General features: G+C 46.2%; 2 protein-coding genes across 5 annotated transcripts in view; both read right to left on the bottom strand.

Moving 5' to 3' along the window:
• Positions 1-370: 370 nt before the first annotated feature.
• Positions 371-5217, bottom strand: IMPDH2 (inosine monophosphate dehydrogenase 2). 2 transcript variants are annotated; one of them, XM_065933745.1, is made up of 15 exons: positions 5027-5217; positions 4549-4597; positions 4234-4335; positions 4042-4116; positions 3507-3713; positions 2931-3018; positions 2659-2858; positions 2486-2576; positions 2292-2387; positions 1964-2035; positions 1181-1324; positions 951-1095; positions 713-856; positions 548-631; positions 371-445 (listed from the first exon to the last, which is right to left on the bottom strand). In XM_065933745.1, exons 1-15 carry the CDS (start codon positions 5122-5124, stop codon positions 424-426), a joined length of 1617 nt encoding a protein of 538 aa, XP_065789817.1. In that variant the 5' UTR covers positions 5125-5217; the 3' UTR covers positions 371-423. The 2 variants fall into 2 exon arrangements, with proteins under 2 accessions (XP_065789817.1, XP_065789818.1); XM_065933746.1 differs by lacking the exon at positions 1964-2035 and having other exon boundaries at positions 5027-5215.
• Positions 5218-5516: 299 nt separating this feature from the next.
• QRICH1 (glutamine rich 1) overlaps positions 5517-16440 on the bottom strand; it is a 41967-nt gene continuing 31043 nt past the window's right edge. For all 3 annotated transcript variants that reach the window (XM_065933737.1, XM_065933736.1, XM_065933738.1), the window contains 7 exons: positions 16014-16191; positions 15272-15426; positions 14041-14155; positions 8775-8883; positions 8267-8418; positions 7843-7933; positions 5517-6413 (listed from right to left, as the gene is read on the bottom strand). In XM_065933737.1, the coding sequence (XP_065789809.1) occupies positions 6221-6413; positions 7843-7933; positions 8267-8418; positions 8775-8883; positions 14041-14155; positions 15272-15426; positions 16014-16191 (993 nt within the window). In that variant the 3' untranslated portion in view covers positions 5517-6220. The remainder of the gene's footprint in view (positions 6414-7842; positions 7934-8266; positions 8419-8774; positions 8884-14040; positions 14156-15271; positions 15427-16013; positions 16192-16440) is intronic.

Here is a 16440-nt window from a genome sequence, read left to right as displayed (position 1 = left end):
AAGGTTCAGAGAACACATATGTGGGTCTAAACCTGGTCCCATGTGGCCAAACTTTGAGCTAGCAGGAGGTCCTGTGGATGCCAGTCCAAAGCCCCATGGACTTTTCCACGACCCTCTGTAAATGCCCAGAGTCAGTTCTCAGTGTGAGACTAAACTCTTGGGTGCCAGAGCTGGTTTGAACTGCCTTTTGAGCTACCCTAGGAGGAGCTTTTTGAATCTGGTTAGGAACCCCCACTTCCAGGTCCTTAGAGCATCCTTATCTCAAGGCCAGAGGCTTTCTCTGGAAGGGCAGTGTTGTGTGTTTGTGTGTCTGTGACAGCAGCAGCTGCAGAGCCCCACCTGCTTGTTGACCTCAAAGATCAGGCATCACTTTTTTTCAAACTTTTATTGAAAAATTGACGGGGTATGCTGTATAATCCCTTTTCAGAAAAGACGCTTCTCATACCTGTTGGCAGAAGAACCAGCTGTGAAATGAGGGCAAGAGGATGGAGGCAGGGGAGAGACCTCTATCCCAAGGACAGAGGAGTAGAGAGGGTTGGCCACTTACGAATGGAGGCTGTGAACACCACCTTCCACCTGGGCTGAGGATGTTCTCTTCTCAAACTTGAGCTCCCCAGAATACATCATGGCTCTGAAGAGGGGCATATGTCAGATGTGGACAGCTGGCCCTGGGCCAGCCCCTCTACCCAAGGTCCCAGCTCCCTAGGCTTACCGGACTTGGGTCAGACTCTTGGCACCAATATCCTGGCAGGAGTGCTGGATGCCAGCAATCAAGTAGGGAACAAATTTGTGGATGGATCCTTTATCCTGAACAGCCCCAGACACCCCCTGGGCCACCTTGATTTTGTCTGCTTCACTGCAGGAGAGGCAGGGAAACATGGGCAAAGTCAAAATATGGATGATGGTGCTGGTACAAGATTAGCATGAGGTAACTGACCTGCCTGTCCCACCTGAAATATCGGTTCTGGCTGCTGAGATGCTTGTCCATGGCATCGAGAGAACCCATGCCACGGTATTTCTTTAGCCGGATTCCATCAGAGAAGAAGTACTCGCCAGGGGCCTCAGTGGTAGCAGCCAGAAGGGAGCCCATCATAACTATGGACAGAAGGAGTGCTGGGGGAAGACCCTGGATGGCATTAGGGAAGGAGTCCCACCAGGCTTCCTGAGTGTTGGGTCTCACCTGTGGAGGCTCCAAGGGCCAAAGCTTTGGCAATATGGCCCACATTTTGGATTCCTCCATCAGCGATGACAGGAACACCAAAACGCCGCGCGTATTCTGACACCTTGTAAACAGCTGTTGCTTGGGGCCGCCCACAGGCCAGCACTGTTGAGACATGGAGGAACAAATGGAGGGCTGGAGTTAGTGGGGACAAGCAAGAGGCTCTGGTGCCACAAATCAGCATCCAGGAGCTCTCAGCTACACCTGCTGAGAGTCTTGTCTGGGATGGCTGCTGCCCCTTCTGCCTTAAACAGTACAAATAGCTGTGATGGCCTCCACTCACCCTTGGCGTGTGCGCGTGCATGTGTGCATGGCCCAGGGCAGCCTCAGGCACGTGCAGTCAGCAGCCAGGAAAGCCCCACCCAATTGGCATCAGATGGGGTAGGGGTCACCGTGCAGTTAGTACCCAGAGACCCGCCCCTTGCTCCCTGCATGGTGGGCTACTCAGGCAAGATCAGGGCAGTGGTCGTGTGGAAAGAAGAGTGGAGCCCAGAGTTGGTCCTGAAGCTGTGCCTACTGCAAGGAGATATGGGCAGAGCCGGGCCTACCTGGAGAAGGGCCTGCCCTACAAACACCCCAGAAGAGAAGGGAGCTGTGTTCTTGAGCAGCTCCCAAACCACAGTCTGTCCTTCAGTCTGCCCTGCCCACCCGCCAGCACCACAAACCCCGGGGGCTACAGCTACAGTCAACCAAGCAGCCGGGCAGTGGGCAGCTGGGCCGGCCAGTGGGCCGGGCCGGACTTACTATAGCAGCCCGTGACAGTAGAAGGGCATTTGGGGCTGTGGGACTTTATGTCTGGAGGGATCTTGGGAGCCGCTAAATAAAACAAACAGACCAGAGTTTAGAGAGGGCACGGAGCAGGAGTGGGGAGGCCAGGCAGGGGAAGTGGCAGGTGAAGAAGGACGAGAGCTCATCTTGCTGTTACCCATCCAAGGGGCCTGTGTGGCCCTGGGACTGCCCCTACTGGAGAACTCAGTGTAGCTCCTGAAAGAGCACTTGGCTCTGGCGCATGTGGGGCTAAGGGCCCTGCTAAAGCCTGGTCTCTGAGGCCCTTCCCAAAGCATTTTCTTACCTTCTTGAGTGATGCAGATGGAGCCACTGCCCATTCCCACCCGCAGGGCATCTACACCAGCATCAATGAGGTTCTTGGCCTGAGCAGCCGTCACCACTGTAGGGAGGAACAGGGAAAGGCTCATGTGAACGTCTACATGGGACCTAGCTCCCCAACTCTTGCCCCACATACTTCAGTGCCCTCTCTTGTCTCACCATTGCCTCCAATGACTTGGAGACTGGGGTATTTCTCTTTGATGTACTTGATCATGTTCATCTGGAAGATGGAGTTTCCCTGGGAAGAGTCCTGGGACAGGAAATGTGGCCCCAGTGAGACTGTGGTACAGCAGCTGCTCCTACCGTCCCACCTTGCCTGTGCCGCAGCTCACCAAAACCACTACGTCCACACCGGCCTGGGACAGCAAGTCCAGCCGATACTTGTCATTCTCATGAGTGCCAATGGCTGCTCCACACAGCAGCTGCTTCTTGGCATCTTTGGAGGCCAGTGGGTAATCTCGGTTTTTCTTCAGGTCTGTCCGGGCAATGATGGCCACCAGCTCATCATTTTCATTTACAATGGGTAACTTTCCTAAGGGTAGGCAAGACATAAATCAGGACCTTAGTCTTTGGTTCCTGAACCCTTCCTACCTCAAGGACTCACCCTTCTTGCTACGCTGCAGAATTTCATTTGCTTCCTTCAATGTGATGCCTGCAGGGGCTACCACCAAGTCTTCCCTCTTTGTCATGATCTATGAGAGAGGGGAGTTGTGAGGAGGAACAGTAAGAGATCACGCCTCCCAAAAGACCTTGCCCTAACTCAAGGGTAAGGTTCCAAACACCACCATATTTAGACACCTGCATCCAGCCTACCCTCCTCAAGTAAACACAACTGTCTATCTATTGGCAAGAGTGAGAATTTAGTAGAAACAACACCAGGTACACAGAGCACATTACGGAGAAAGAGCCATACCAAAGCAATGACAAGAGAAGACTTAAGTTGGTCCTTGAGCACTGGCCCCTTCTGGGAGTGGCAAAAAACTTGGGTATGGCTGCAAACATTTTGGCAGATTCAAAGACTTGGTGGGGAAGGGATGCAGGAGTCCTATTAAAGGGTCAGAAACTTGGGCATTCATCCTTCCTGAAAACCAGCACCCTCAGAGATGCCATTTGGGCAACAGAGTAGAAGGCTTCTAATCTTTAGCCTGGGCTGTCAGCGTTTGGATGTGGTGTTACCCACCTCTTCCAAAAGCCGGTCATGCTCCTCCTCCTTGAGAAAATCAATGTCCCTTGAGGAGATGATGCCCACCAGGCGGCTTCCCATCCGGCCTGTGTCAGTGATAGGGATACCACAGAAGCCATGCCGGGCCTTGGCTTCAAAGACATCCCTCACGCGATCCCTGGGACTGAGGACCACAGGGTCTGTGATGAATCCCTGCTCATATTTCTGGAAGGGGTGGTGAAAAAAGGTACTTCTGAACCATTTTCATCAAGCTCTTGATCTGAAGCCTGGGATCTGTGCCAACTCCCCCTTTGGCAGTGTCACAGGATCAAATCACAATCACACAAACACTTCAAACCCAGAGCTAGGAAACATGAGTGGACTGTAGGCACTGTCCACGTGGTCCTCTTCTGCAGCTGTAAGACACGAAGTCTCAGGCTCTTCTCAGGAAATGAACCCCCACAGTGAGAAAAAAGTGAGAATAAATCACCCATCCCCACCCCACTCCACCACCGTGAAATTCCCAGGAACTCATGATCCTCGCCCTTCTGACCTTCACTTTCCGAACTTCATTGGCCTGGAATTCTGGTGTACAATTGTGATGAATGAAGCCAATACCACCCGTAAGCTGCAGGATACACAGAAAGAAAACAGGGAAAAAGTGACCAAAAAATGTGTCATGATTGTATGCCTCTGGGAAAGACACATGTGGCCCCCGCTTCTGACCTCACACCATAGTGCTCACCGCCATGGCTATGGCCATCCCAGCCTCTGTGACTGTGTCCATGGGTGAGGAAACCAGTGGGGTCTTCAGAGTAATCTTTTTAGTCAGAGCAGAGGTCAGGTCCTAAAGAAATAAAACCGCTTAACATGCAAAAGCACTTCATATACCTCAAGGCAGTACCATGTTCCCCACAAAACAGGTGCTCTGTATGACCTGCATGCCAGTAAAACCCTTAATAGGCATCCACCCCCAAACAATCTACTGAGGTAGCCGAGAGGGGACAGCAGCACCTTATCCAACCCTGACACTCAGGATCCTGTTCCTGTCCATACTCACCACTTGGTCTGCAGTGAAGTCGATGTACCCGGGGAGAATGAGAAAGTCACTATGGGAGGGGAATTGGGAATAAGGGTTACGGCAGCCTGAGATGCCATCCTCACAGATCATCTCTGAAGGCATTTAAGCAGAAAGGGCAATGACCTAAACTGAATATCACAAGCAAGGGAGAAGTAGAGAACAAGGTAGGGATGGAGACAGGGGACCTTTTCTGCTACCAGCTGTCATCAGCACCCCTGGCAAACTGACAACTCCATGTGCCCAGAGAACGGAGTTCCTAGGCTGGAAATCCCAGGCGCTACCAAGATGCCTTCTCCATCCCGCCCGCTTCAGACCTGTCAAACCAAACCTCAGAGACGAATTTCTGGAACCCGCCTCCCACGCCCAACCTAAGCGGGCTCAATGGAGGCCCCACCCGGCCTCCCAACCCAAGCGCGCCGCCCCTCTCCTGGCCCAGGTGAGCCCACGAGGCTCGCACTTGTAGGTGAGGCCGTCCCCGCAGTTGAACAGCTGCTGTGCCGTGAGCCCGTCGTCCGGCACGTAAGACGTGCCCCCGCTAATCAGGTAGTCGGCCATGGTTAGCGCGGGGAAAATTACGCCCGTCTCCGAGGACCGCGCCGCAGAGGCCTCTGCCTTCTGGACCGCGCGAATATAAACTCGCCGATATCGTCACTGCGCCCGGCGCGTTGCTTACGTCAAGACGCAGTACGCAAAGGCGGAGCCTATTGGCCTCTAGGGCGGGGCTGGCGGGGGGCGGAGGGCACGCGCACAGTACTCCCTAACCGATTCGCCGGGGAGGTCGGCAGTTTCCCATCGCAACACCCTCCCGTAGGACCTTGCCCTGAGCAATTAACAGGCAAGGCTTGGCTTCCACTGTCCCGTCAGACTCCTCCCAAATAAAGAGGCGTTGTTCACTAGCATGTTGAAAAGACGTGCTTGTCATTCTTAATAAACAACTAGATTAAGAATACATAAGAGAAACAGAGTGGTATCTTTATATGATACACAAGTGTATGTTACAAGAATTCCATCAGGCACAGAAGCCTCAGGTTTAAGGCCTCAGTGTTAGGCCGGGGTGGGGGGGAAAAAAAGGCATGGTAAAGTTTTTACTTTAACATCTAAAATGTCACTTGTCATAAAGGAGGGTGTAATAGAAATTGTCTTTAATAAATCATAATTGAAGTTCCCCTCATTTTCCTTCCATTAAGATGCTAGGTTTGTGTCTGAGCATGAAGAAAGAAAAGACCGTGGCTCCCCCGTGGTCAGCGAAGTCTGCCAGTCAGAGTGGAAGCCAGCTGGGGAGATTCCCTGGAGGGTCCATCCATCATTAATTCCATCTTTCTGGAGGAAGGGAAGGGGCCACATTTCTCCTAACAGTCCAAGCCCTTTCCTCAGGCCCCACACACAAAAAAGTCAGCCAGCAACTTTCCAGGACATCTGGCTCTAAGGAAACCCTGAGCCCCTATGGGCTGAGGAGTCCCCACAGCAGGTTTATGAAGATGCACAAGGGGGCAAAGTTTCCTTTTACATTTGAAACAGAAGCAGTCTGAAAGGCTTCATAACTACACCAATAAAAAAAGAAAAGAAAAAAAATGGAGGCCTCTTCTTTAGTGTGAAACTGTGTCCGTTTTTTTCCTGGATGGTCTCCCACGCACCATGGCTGAAGGGTCTCTCAGTGCATGGTGCTGGCGCTGGCCACCGCAATGGCCTCCTGAATTTCTCGTATCACCAGGATCCGAGTCAGCATCTGCCCCATCTGCTCTCTGCTGATAGGCTGGACTGAGTACCAGATCGGGCTGTTGGGGGCCACCACCGGCTCGGGCGTCAGGTAAAAGGTGTCATTCCGGCCTTTCACACTCTGGGGGCTGGAGAATATATGGGTAAAAAGCTGGGTAAAAGCATCATAATCTCAACCTTCCCACCTTGAACCGCCTGGACAGATGCTATCTACAAAAGATGGGAAGTTCTGGAACAGAATGGTGGCATAACTCCTAAGCTCCATGCAGCCAGGGCACACTGCCTCTAAGATGTCCCTACTTTTTGCTCCCCACCTTGCACACTGAGTCCTCTGATTAGGCCTCCGCTGGCTCAGCTACTTGAGTCCAGCCATATCCCACGCTGAACCAGTTTCACCACCTATCTATCTCCAAGTCTTTGCTTATGCTGTTTCCTCTACGCCATCCATTGATAATTTCTCAACTTCACCTATCTGACTTCTCAGTTTGCTGTGATGCTTCGACCTCTACCTGGACTCACTCCCACTCCCAATGTTGTGCTGTACTTCTCTTAAGTACTTAGCATATGCCATCCTCTAACAGTTATTCATCCACTGATTCAAAGTTTATCAAAGGGCTACTGTGTGCCAGGCCTGTACTAGGTGCTGCTATTAAAAGAAGTAAGACCCAAGAACCCCTATATAATGAAGCTTACAGGTAAGAGGGGAGACAGACAGCAATCAAAACAGTTACATAAAGACAAAATAACAAGCAGTGGTAAGGGCTACAGAAGAAACAGCCAGAGGGAACAGGTAGGGAATCTGGAAATACTTCTCTGATAAACTTCTTTTAGGAAGAATGGATAGGGTGAATAGGAGCTAACTGACCAAACAGGTGAGGGGTGGCATGGTGAGTCCAACAGGGAAAAATTCTGTGCAGAGGTCCTGAGGAAGGGAGAGCAAGATACCCTTCGGTAGAGAAAAGCAGTGTGACTAGACAGCCAAGAGCTATTAGGACAAGAGATTAGCAAGGGTACATGCATGAAAGGCCCTGTTGGTAATTAGGGCAGTAATTAGGATTGCTGTCTTTGTAGAATAAAAGAAAAACCACTGAAGGTTTTCATCTAAGTAACACAGTAAGACCTACAATGTTGAAAGATCTGCTGGCAGTGCTGTGAGGATGATACACTCAACTGCAGAAGCAAGACAGAGCAAAAGCCAAGGAGAGGAGCTCCCCTACACCTATGGTATAGTGACCAAAGGTCAAGACCAGGAAAACATAGGGCTATATGCTCAATATGTGACAGACGCGGCCTCTCTGTACCTTCCCCCCTTGACCTTCACCCTCTCTCCACCAAAGTGGACCATCAGGGAGCAGCCCTGGGCACATGCTTTGGGAAAACCAGTAAGTGTGCTTCTATATTTAGCCTTTTGGAAATGTGCTTTTACTTAGCCTGGGAATTGGGAATGCTTCTGTGAGCACGCGTGCGCACACACAAACACACAGGTACACACATGCATAAGCAGATACACACACAGGCGCACACACCCACACCCCTAGTCACACTCAGCCTCCTCACCATTTAAAGAGGTAGAAATCGTAGAGCTTGATTGGGCATCTCAGTGGGTTCTCTGGATTTTCCGTCTGCTCTGCATACATGTCATCTGTAACTATAAAACATACCCCCCACCACAGACATGGCATCAGACTGCCCTTACTCAGGCTCAGATTAGGAAACCTCAGCCTTTCAGCCATCCCAACTAGGAAATACTGGGAAGGAAAAGGGTATGAGGCATGGGCGGTGAATATGAAAGGAAAAGGTAGCTATCATTTCTGGGGCAGCTCTGCTTCTAGGAGAGTTTGAAGTCAGTGGCTGGCGAGAAGGGAAGGGAGCATTCCTATCCGGCAAATCCCCATCTTCACACTCGTCACTAGCCCCTCAGGCACAAAGGCTGAGCAGAACTAGTAGCACCTGCTTCTGCAACCCCTGCCTCCTTCCCTACCTTTCTGGCCAGTCTGGTGTATCCCAAGTGCCTTCAGGTACCGAATACTCGTGCTTTTATCCTTGGGATTAGAGGGGTTCTTCTTTGTCTGTCGTAAGACCTTGGAGAAGGCCAGCTTCATGTGCTGGTCCACTGTCTTCAACAGGAAGTATCTGCACCACAAGCGAAAGCAAGGCAAAGGGAGGGGTGCCAGGAGGAGACCATGACTTACCCTCCGCCATCAGTGCTTCAGAGGAGCCACTGCCCACACTCCCAGAATCTGGGCAGGCCCACACCGAAATACACTGTCCAGTGGAGGAGTCTCATAAAGGCTGATGGGAGGGACCTGGCAAGGCTGTCTGCCTTACTGGTCGCCACAAAAAATGTAGCCAAGTGGGGTGGAGGGCTTCACTAGCCCAAAGGCTCTCAAGTATGTCAAAGGATCTCAGAAGTCCATCTGGATAGTTTCTACCCTCTTCACCGGGCAGACGCCGGCAGTGGCTAAGCACGGAGCCTCTGGAACACTTACTTGGTGTTAAAGAACATGAGGGTGGTCAGCAGGGTGGAAGGGGAGTGAGCCCCGAGCTGCTTGCACTCCCACAGCATCTCCTCAGTCACGTGGCTGGGCAGGACATAGCCTAGGAGGAATAGAGCACTGCTACAACAAGAGGGTGGCGGGATGGGAGGCGTGAGGCACAGCGAGCACCGCACAGGAGTACAAGTTTCACTGGAGAAGTCTTCCTGGGATATAGCAGAATCATCTGGAAAGCTTGTTAAAACACAAACAGCTGAGTCCCAACCCAATGTTCTAGGGGAGGACCCGAAAACATGTGTTTTCAACAAGTTCCTAACACCACACTTTGAGAACCCCGGCCCTCCATTATCGCTCTCACTGGATGTTCATTCTTCCTCTAACCCCAGGTTAATGTCAGGTAAAAGGACATCCCTCAGAGAGCTTGCAACACCCCAAAGTATAAATCAACCTCTGCATATATGCAAACTTCTCTGAAAAAAGTGTAGAGAGCTTTCATCATAGCTTCCAAGGTGTCCAGACCAGGGCCCAAAGAACTGGTATACATGCCTCTGTTTGTCTTTGTTAAACCTCTATGTCATCCATTCTCATCCTCTCTGGAAATAGGGGAGAATGATATTCAGATCCCTTATAGGTTTCCCCCCCAGGGTAGGTTTTACTTTCATGAGCTAACTGAAAGCTGGACAGGGAAAAAGGCAGTGGTTTGATCAAGAGCTCTGGACACGCAGGTCTATACCAAAAATGACACAGGTTGATCACCAAGCCCCCTTGATGTGTTCATAAAACAGTCAATGTCCAAGTTTATGTGAGGACATGGTGAAACAGCAGCAAATACCAGCATTCTTCTACAGGAGTTTCAGGACTCTCCAGGCAAGCAGCAAGGGTGGCACTTTCTAGAAGCAGGGGAAAACATGTTGTGCCCAATACATTCCTTTCCTCTGGCCGTGACCAAGCTGGCCCCCTGATTCCATTAGCACTCTTCCATCTCTTTAGGGCCTGTCTGCCTCCACTCTTCTATTCTGCGGCCCAATGGCAGTAAGATAAACTTCCTTGCTGCTGCTGTTTAGTCGTGAAGTCGTGTCCGACTCTGCAACCCCAAGGACTGTAGCCCACCAGGTTCCCCTGTCCATGGGATCTCCCAGGCGAGAATACTGGAGAGGACTGCCATTTCCTTCTCCAGGGGATCTTCCTTACTCTCAGACAAATCTTAAGCAGGATGAGTGACAGAAGACGCTCTCCTAGGGAAAGGCTAGCCCCAGGAATGGTCCAGGCATACATTTAGGATTGCTCTATTTTCTCTGGGTTCTCTCTGCTACCTTGTCACTTCCCTACCTTTAATCACTTCTTAACAGAGCAGCTTAAACGGAACTTCGGGATCTGAAAATCAGAACTCCTAGCGTGGGCAACAGGAGATACAGATAGAAACAACATATAAAACCCTCATAGTTCTGAATCTGAACTGCAAAATATCAAAATGTTCTATTTTATATTTATTTTTTTAGTTCTGCTAGAAACCATGACCAACCCAAGAAGCAATGAGCACCCCTACCACCCAGATGGTGGTAATGAAATACCATTTAACACTGAAAGGAACCAGCCTCCACGGAGAACTGATTGATTCCACACTGGGAGACAGAAAATGGCCAGGATAAGCCTGGAACATTTTTGGTGAACCAGAAATCAAGGAAGTAGGGTCGTGCCACACAGACTTAAGAGCCAATTTAAACAGGCTCCAAATGGCCAGACAGAACAATTTGTACACTATTTAAGATACCAAGTGCAATGAATTGAATCATTAAATATGTTTAAATTAACTCACAATGATTCTTTAAAAACAAACAAAAGAAATGCCAGCTGAAGGAAGCTGGTAAACCAACTCATTACTGTCAAAACTGCTAAACAAAGGAGAAGAAACAAGCCCTCATCCTGTTTCTTCTATATAATCTCTACTGCTAGGAATTCAAAGAGTTGATGAGGGAAATTTTCTCTTTGTATTTCAGCTAATAAGGAAGAAATAATAACATTAGAATATCAATGCTTGCAACTCCTAATGAACTAATGGATCCAGACATCATGGGCACCCACCTATGATGTAACCCTGCCAAGAAGAAAACACACAGAAAAACCAAAACCTGATTTATCAAGTCTTTATATGCAACTACCAATAAACTGTAAATACAGGGGACAGAAGAATATGCTAAATTACAGCATGGAGATATTAATAGCAAAAATTAGACTATAATAATTTAAAAGCCTAATTTCTTCCACAAATAAACTGCAAGAAAAATAAATTTATTTTTGAATTTAATTAAAAGTTAATTAAGATCAAAACTAAACATTAAAAGATATCTATGCAATTTCAATGTGTGGAATTTATTTGCGCCTTGACTCAAAAAAAAGTGACACTTATGGGACAATTGGAAATGTGGAAAAGGGCAGATTTTGATGACATTGTGGACTATTCTTTTTTCTAAAAAAGTAAAATAATGGCATTGTGGTACATGAATTATGCTAAAACATTAATGGATAAAGTGTCTGAGATTTACTTCAAAATAATATGGGAGGGAGAAACAGATAATGTATAAATGGAACAAGATTTGCCATGGGTATGTGGGAATGCCACTATTCTATTCTGCTTATTTTTATATGTGCTTGAAATTTCCTTAACAAAACTTTTTATAAAGTGAATTTTATACAGCCACACTTGGTTTGAAAATCCGCAAATCATGCACAGTAATTCACTTACTCAGGTGTCTAATGATATCTCCTTAGAGAGGCTTCTTTCCTAACGCCCTTAACACTTTCCATTCTGTGTGCTTTGTCCTTCGAAGTACTTAATTATCATAAATTAACTTATTTATACAGTCTCCCCATATTAGACTGCAAGCTTCATTTTTTCACTACTGAATTGTATTATCTACACCTGGAACTGCCTGGCACATAGTAGGCACTTAAAAGGTATTTGTTTAAATGATATTTTTTTTTTAACAGTTAAGCAGTGATTATGATGACAGATGATAACTAGACCAAATCATTTCACGGTATACACAAACTATATCAAGTCACTGTTGTACACTTGAAACTACTAAGTCAATTATATCTCATTTTTAAAAACTTAAACAATCAGTATACATTTTATTAAATGGCAGAGCCAGGATTAAAACTCAGATATTTGTGTGGACATAATTTTGACGTCATCTGGGTAAATAATAAGCAGCATGACTGGTGGATCCTAAGGTAACGTAATGTTCGGGAATTCAGCCATTCTAACAGGTATATAATGATATATCACTGTATCCATGTATGTATGCACGTATGTATCAATATTTATGCAAGTCACACATGTGGCTTGCTGAATCTCAGTTCCCCGACCAGAGACTGAACCCAGGCCACAGCAGTGAAAGCACTGAAATCTAACCATTAGGCCACCAGGGAACGCCCATCACTGTTGTTTTAATTTGCAACTGACTGATGATACATGATAAGTATCTTTTCATATACTTCTCTGCCACCTTCTTTGGTGAATCCTTTGTTAGATCCTTTACCTATTTTTTAACTGGGTTCTTTCTTTGTTTTGTTATTGTTGACTGTTAAAAGTTCTTTATAAATTTTGGATATCAGCCCTTTATCTGGTATGTGTTTTGTCAAGATTTCCTCCCAGTTTGTGGCTTGTCTTTCATTCTCTTAATAATGCCTTTCAGAGAGCAGAAGTTTTTGCTTTTTAATTTTTAATAAAGTCCAACTTACCAATTTTTTCCCTTTCATACGTTTTTCTTTTTATGGTGTACCTAGAAAGTTACCACCAGACCTAACGTCACCTAGATTTTCTCCTATTTTACCTTCTAGGAATTTTATAGTTTTACATTTGGGTCTATGATTCTTTTTTAATGTGGTTGTCCAGCTGTTCTAGTAGTGTTAGTTGAAAAGACCATCCTGGGGATTTCCTGGAGGTTCAGTGGTTAGGACACGACACTTTCACTGCATGGCCCGGGTTGAATCCCTGGTCAGGGAACTAAGATCCCATGAGCTGCAGAGTAAACCCAAAAAACAGAGAAAAAGAAAAAAGGACTATCCTCTCTCCATTAACTGCCTTTGCCCCTTAGTCAAAGATAAATTGGTTATACTCATGTGGCTTTATTTCCAGACTCTATATTCTGTTCCATGAATCTGTCTTTTCTTTCACCAAAGACCTGCAGGCAATGTTTACAGCTGCTTTATCTATAACTGCCAAAACATGGAAGCAACCAAAATGTCCTTTAATTGATGAATAGATAAACTGTGGCACATTCATAAAATGGAATACTATAAAAAGCAATAAAAAGAATAAAAAAGCAATAAAAAGAAATGAGCTATCAAGCCATGAAAAGACATGCAGGAACATTAAATGTATATTGGTAAGTGAAAGAAATTAATACTAAAGTATTCTAACTATATGACATTCTGAACAAGGCAAAAGAGACAGTAAAACAGATCAGAAGTTGCCAGAGATTCAGGGGCATAAAGGGAGGGGCGAATTAAGTGGAACCTTGGGGATCTGAGGGCAGCAAAACTTGTATGTGATACTGAATTGTAGGTACATGTCATTATACACTGTCAAAATCCACAGAATATACAACAGAAGGGTGTGAACTCTAATGTAAACTACAGACTTTAGTTAACAATAAGGTATCAAATGTTGGCTCCTCAATGTTAACAAATATACTATACTAATACAAGATAGTAGTAACAGGGGAGACACAGTATGATGGAATATCTGGGATTCCTTGTATATACCACTCAGTTTTCCTGTAAACCTAAAACTGCTCTTAAAGAATGGATTATTAAAAAAAAATTATAATAAACAGCTCAAACATTCTCCTGTGAAACTCATGTTCTTTCCAACACAATATGCTGCATAGGTTATTCATGGGTAAAGCAAAAATTATGTTTTATATACGCAGAGAAAAGCCCTATATATAATTAATCTATAGATGAAATAGTTCATAATTTGTAACTTTTGCAAGGATCCTAATTTTAATCAACAAATTTAAATAGAAAAAAACAGAGTAACCACGCCACAGTCCGCATGCGCTCGTGTCCTTGCCACACCGCACCAGCCAGGTTCCCTGGTGAGCCATGCCCGTCCACACTGGGCCAAGCAGCACAGAGACCGACGCTGGGGCCTGCGATTTACAGCCTCCTAACCCACATGCTATTATCACAAGCAGCTCATCTTTTTTAAACCCAGGTTCAAAAGACATCCAAGGACTAGGAAGATTCTTACCAAGTGGAGTGACTCGGGGCTGAACGTCCTTCAGAACTTCATGCAGCCACTCCGTGAATCGAACATAATAAAGATCAGAGAAAATGTCATCGACCCGTCCATTCTCAAAAAGATACTAAAAGGAAAATAATCAATAAAAGCTGTTGGTAGACTCTTGACAAGATATTGAGGGAAGCAAACAATTTTCGAGCAGTACCCTCACCTCTCCCCCCCATTCACTGAGTCAAAACTGTCCAGTGTGCAGCGCTTCTACAGCATACTTCACTATGGGAACCAACTCTCACAACACTCTTGAAAGTTGGTCAATGGAGCAGATTTTGTGAATGCTACTTCACCCAAGCAAGGCACTGTCTTACAGTAGCAAAAACACACGATGCAGGCTCCGGGGCCAGTCTCTTACTACCTATGGTGTAAGTTACCTAACTCATGTGAGTCTTCTAACTTTGGGGGCTCAGTTTCCTTGTTTGTAAATGGAGATGACTATGCCTGCCTTGCATGAGTGAGAGAGCATGGAATGAGACAAAGCATATACAGTAATTCAGCCAGTGCTCCGAGTGACTGCGAAGAAAGAGTAACAAAATGGGAGATGGGTTTTTCTCAGGCCTAAGCAACGGGGTGAGTCCCAATCAGCAAGTGTTCTTCCGTCACACCGTGGGCTTCTCTACAATAGCATTCAAACACTCGGAAATCCCCCTCTGGTCTCTGAAACTGCTGGTCCTAAAATTATCTTCCCTGTTCATCTTCATCTTAGATATCCTGAAAACCTAACTACAGTTGTATATTCTAGCTAGACTCTTTCAAGTAATTATTTTGCATTAATGCAGGAAACAATGAGAAAATGAACTATATGTCAGCACCAGACTTTGTTCTGGAAAAATTGCTTTTCTGCAAACTAGATGTTTACTTTAACAAAAAGTGTTACATAAATGTTTCATTATTTTTTTTTTAAAGTCTAATGTAATATATCATATATTTTAACAAACATTTCTCCAGATAGAGGGATTATTTTATTATCTTATTTTCTAAAGTGAGCATGTAGATCGTTCCCAATTTAAAAAAAGTGTACATTTAAAAACATTTCCAATTTTTAAAAAATGTACATTGAAAACCTCACTATATAGTTGGAGTACCTTCACTGTTACCACTTTTGTCATATTACTAATTTGACTATGCAGCAAATACCCAATGGGAACACAAGGCAAACAGGTTCCTATGAAGCTCTGTTTCCTACCTTTTGAATACACAGGAAAATATAGTACAGCACATCTGGGTCATAGGGTTCACCTTCTCCATTTCGAGCTTCCCGAGTCATCAGACAGAGCCCATAATTCAATTCAGCCACAGCAGAAGAGATGAGATCTTCCTGGAATCGTAGCAACTGACGTCCTACAATACAAGTCCCAAAGGTCAGTGAGGGTCCTGGCAACAGCCATTTCTTTACTGGTTTCTCATATCCCTGGAAGGATGTTACAGAGCAGACACCACCCATCAAGGCGCTGGGATGAAAACAATCACTTCTATCTGTGATCAAAATTAGCCTACAAAGACAATAATCCTGTTTGCCCTACTACTAAAAGGGTTCCCTTCCCATCTCACATATCCCCCAATTATTAGGGCCAAGGAATGAAAGCAAAAACACAAAACCCACCCTCCGTAATGTGAGGAAGTATATGAGGATAATGCTAAGTAAGAGCGGCCCTAAGAACACTCACTACTTTCTATCTCCTCCCGGAAGTCTCTGCCCCAGAAATCCGTATGTACAAAAATGCCTGATCTGGGGCACACCCCACAAATCCTGCTTGTTTATAGCAGGTCCAGCCTGCCTCTTGTCTGGGATTCAGCACACTATTTCAGATGGCACGCTGGAGTGCCCAGAGTCAAGGGATACACTTTCTTGCCATCCGTCCTCCTGCTGCTTCAGTGCCACTGCATTTCGCACAGAGTCCAACCCTCTTGCCCTCCCCAACACTTACTCCCAATGGGTGCCAGTCTGTTCTGAGCATCCTTCTCAAGCTCGGCATTCTTGGTCTGCGCCCAGTTTTTCCACACTTCAAGCCCTTCTTCTGGCTTCAGAGAATTTGGAAGCAGAAGTTCTGGGGAAGGCTGTGGCTGTGACTGTGGTTCAACTTCAGCAACCTGGACAGTTTGAGCCTATGAGAGAGAAATCATCAAAACGTGTCAACAGGTCCTTTGACAAAACTGCCAGGAAAATGCTGTAACTCTTTTAACTAAAAAGTTGCTCTCCTGCTTGCTGTCCTAAACTTTGGAGTCCTGTTCTTTATTTCAGAGACAGCAAAGGCTAGCGCAAAGCTTCTTAATCTTGACTGTACTTTTGAATCTCTTATTTTAAAACACCAATACCTGAGGTCCACCCCAAAATCTCTTTTTAAAGAGGTCAGT

This window comes from Muntiacus reevesi, chromosome 4 (genome assembly GCF_963930625.1).
Source record: "Muntiacus reevesi chromosome 4, mMunRee1.1, whole genome shotgun sequence".
Lineage (NCBI taxonomy): Eukaryota > Metazoa > Chordata > Mammalia > Artiodactyla > Cervidae > Muntiacus > Muntiacus reevesi.
The sequence above is the reverse complement of the archived record's forward strand: the minus strand, read 5'-3'. Positions and strand labels throughout refer to the sequence as shown.

What these genes read in the sequence shown, in the direction of transcription:
- IMPDH2 (XM_065933745.1), bottom strand. Translation starts at nt 5,124, where the DNA reads ATGGCCGACTACCTGATTAGCGGGGGCACGTCTTACGTGCCGGACGAC. An exon ending in CCAAGTCATTGGAGGCAATG is followed by an intron (nt 2,388 to 2,485) that starts GTGAGACAAGAG and finishes TCCTCCCTACAG; the next exon opens with TGGTGACGGCTGCTCAGGCC. An exon ending in TACTGTCACGGGCTGCTATA is followed by an intron (nt 1,325 to 1,963) that starts GTAAGTCCGGCC and finishes ATGTCTCAACAG; the next exon opens with TGCTGGCCTGTGGGCGGCCC.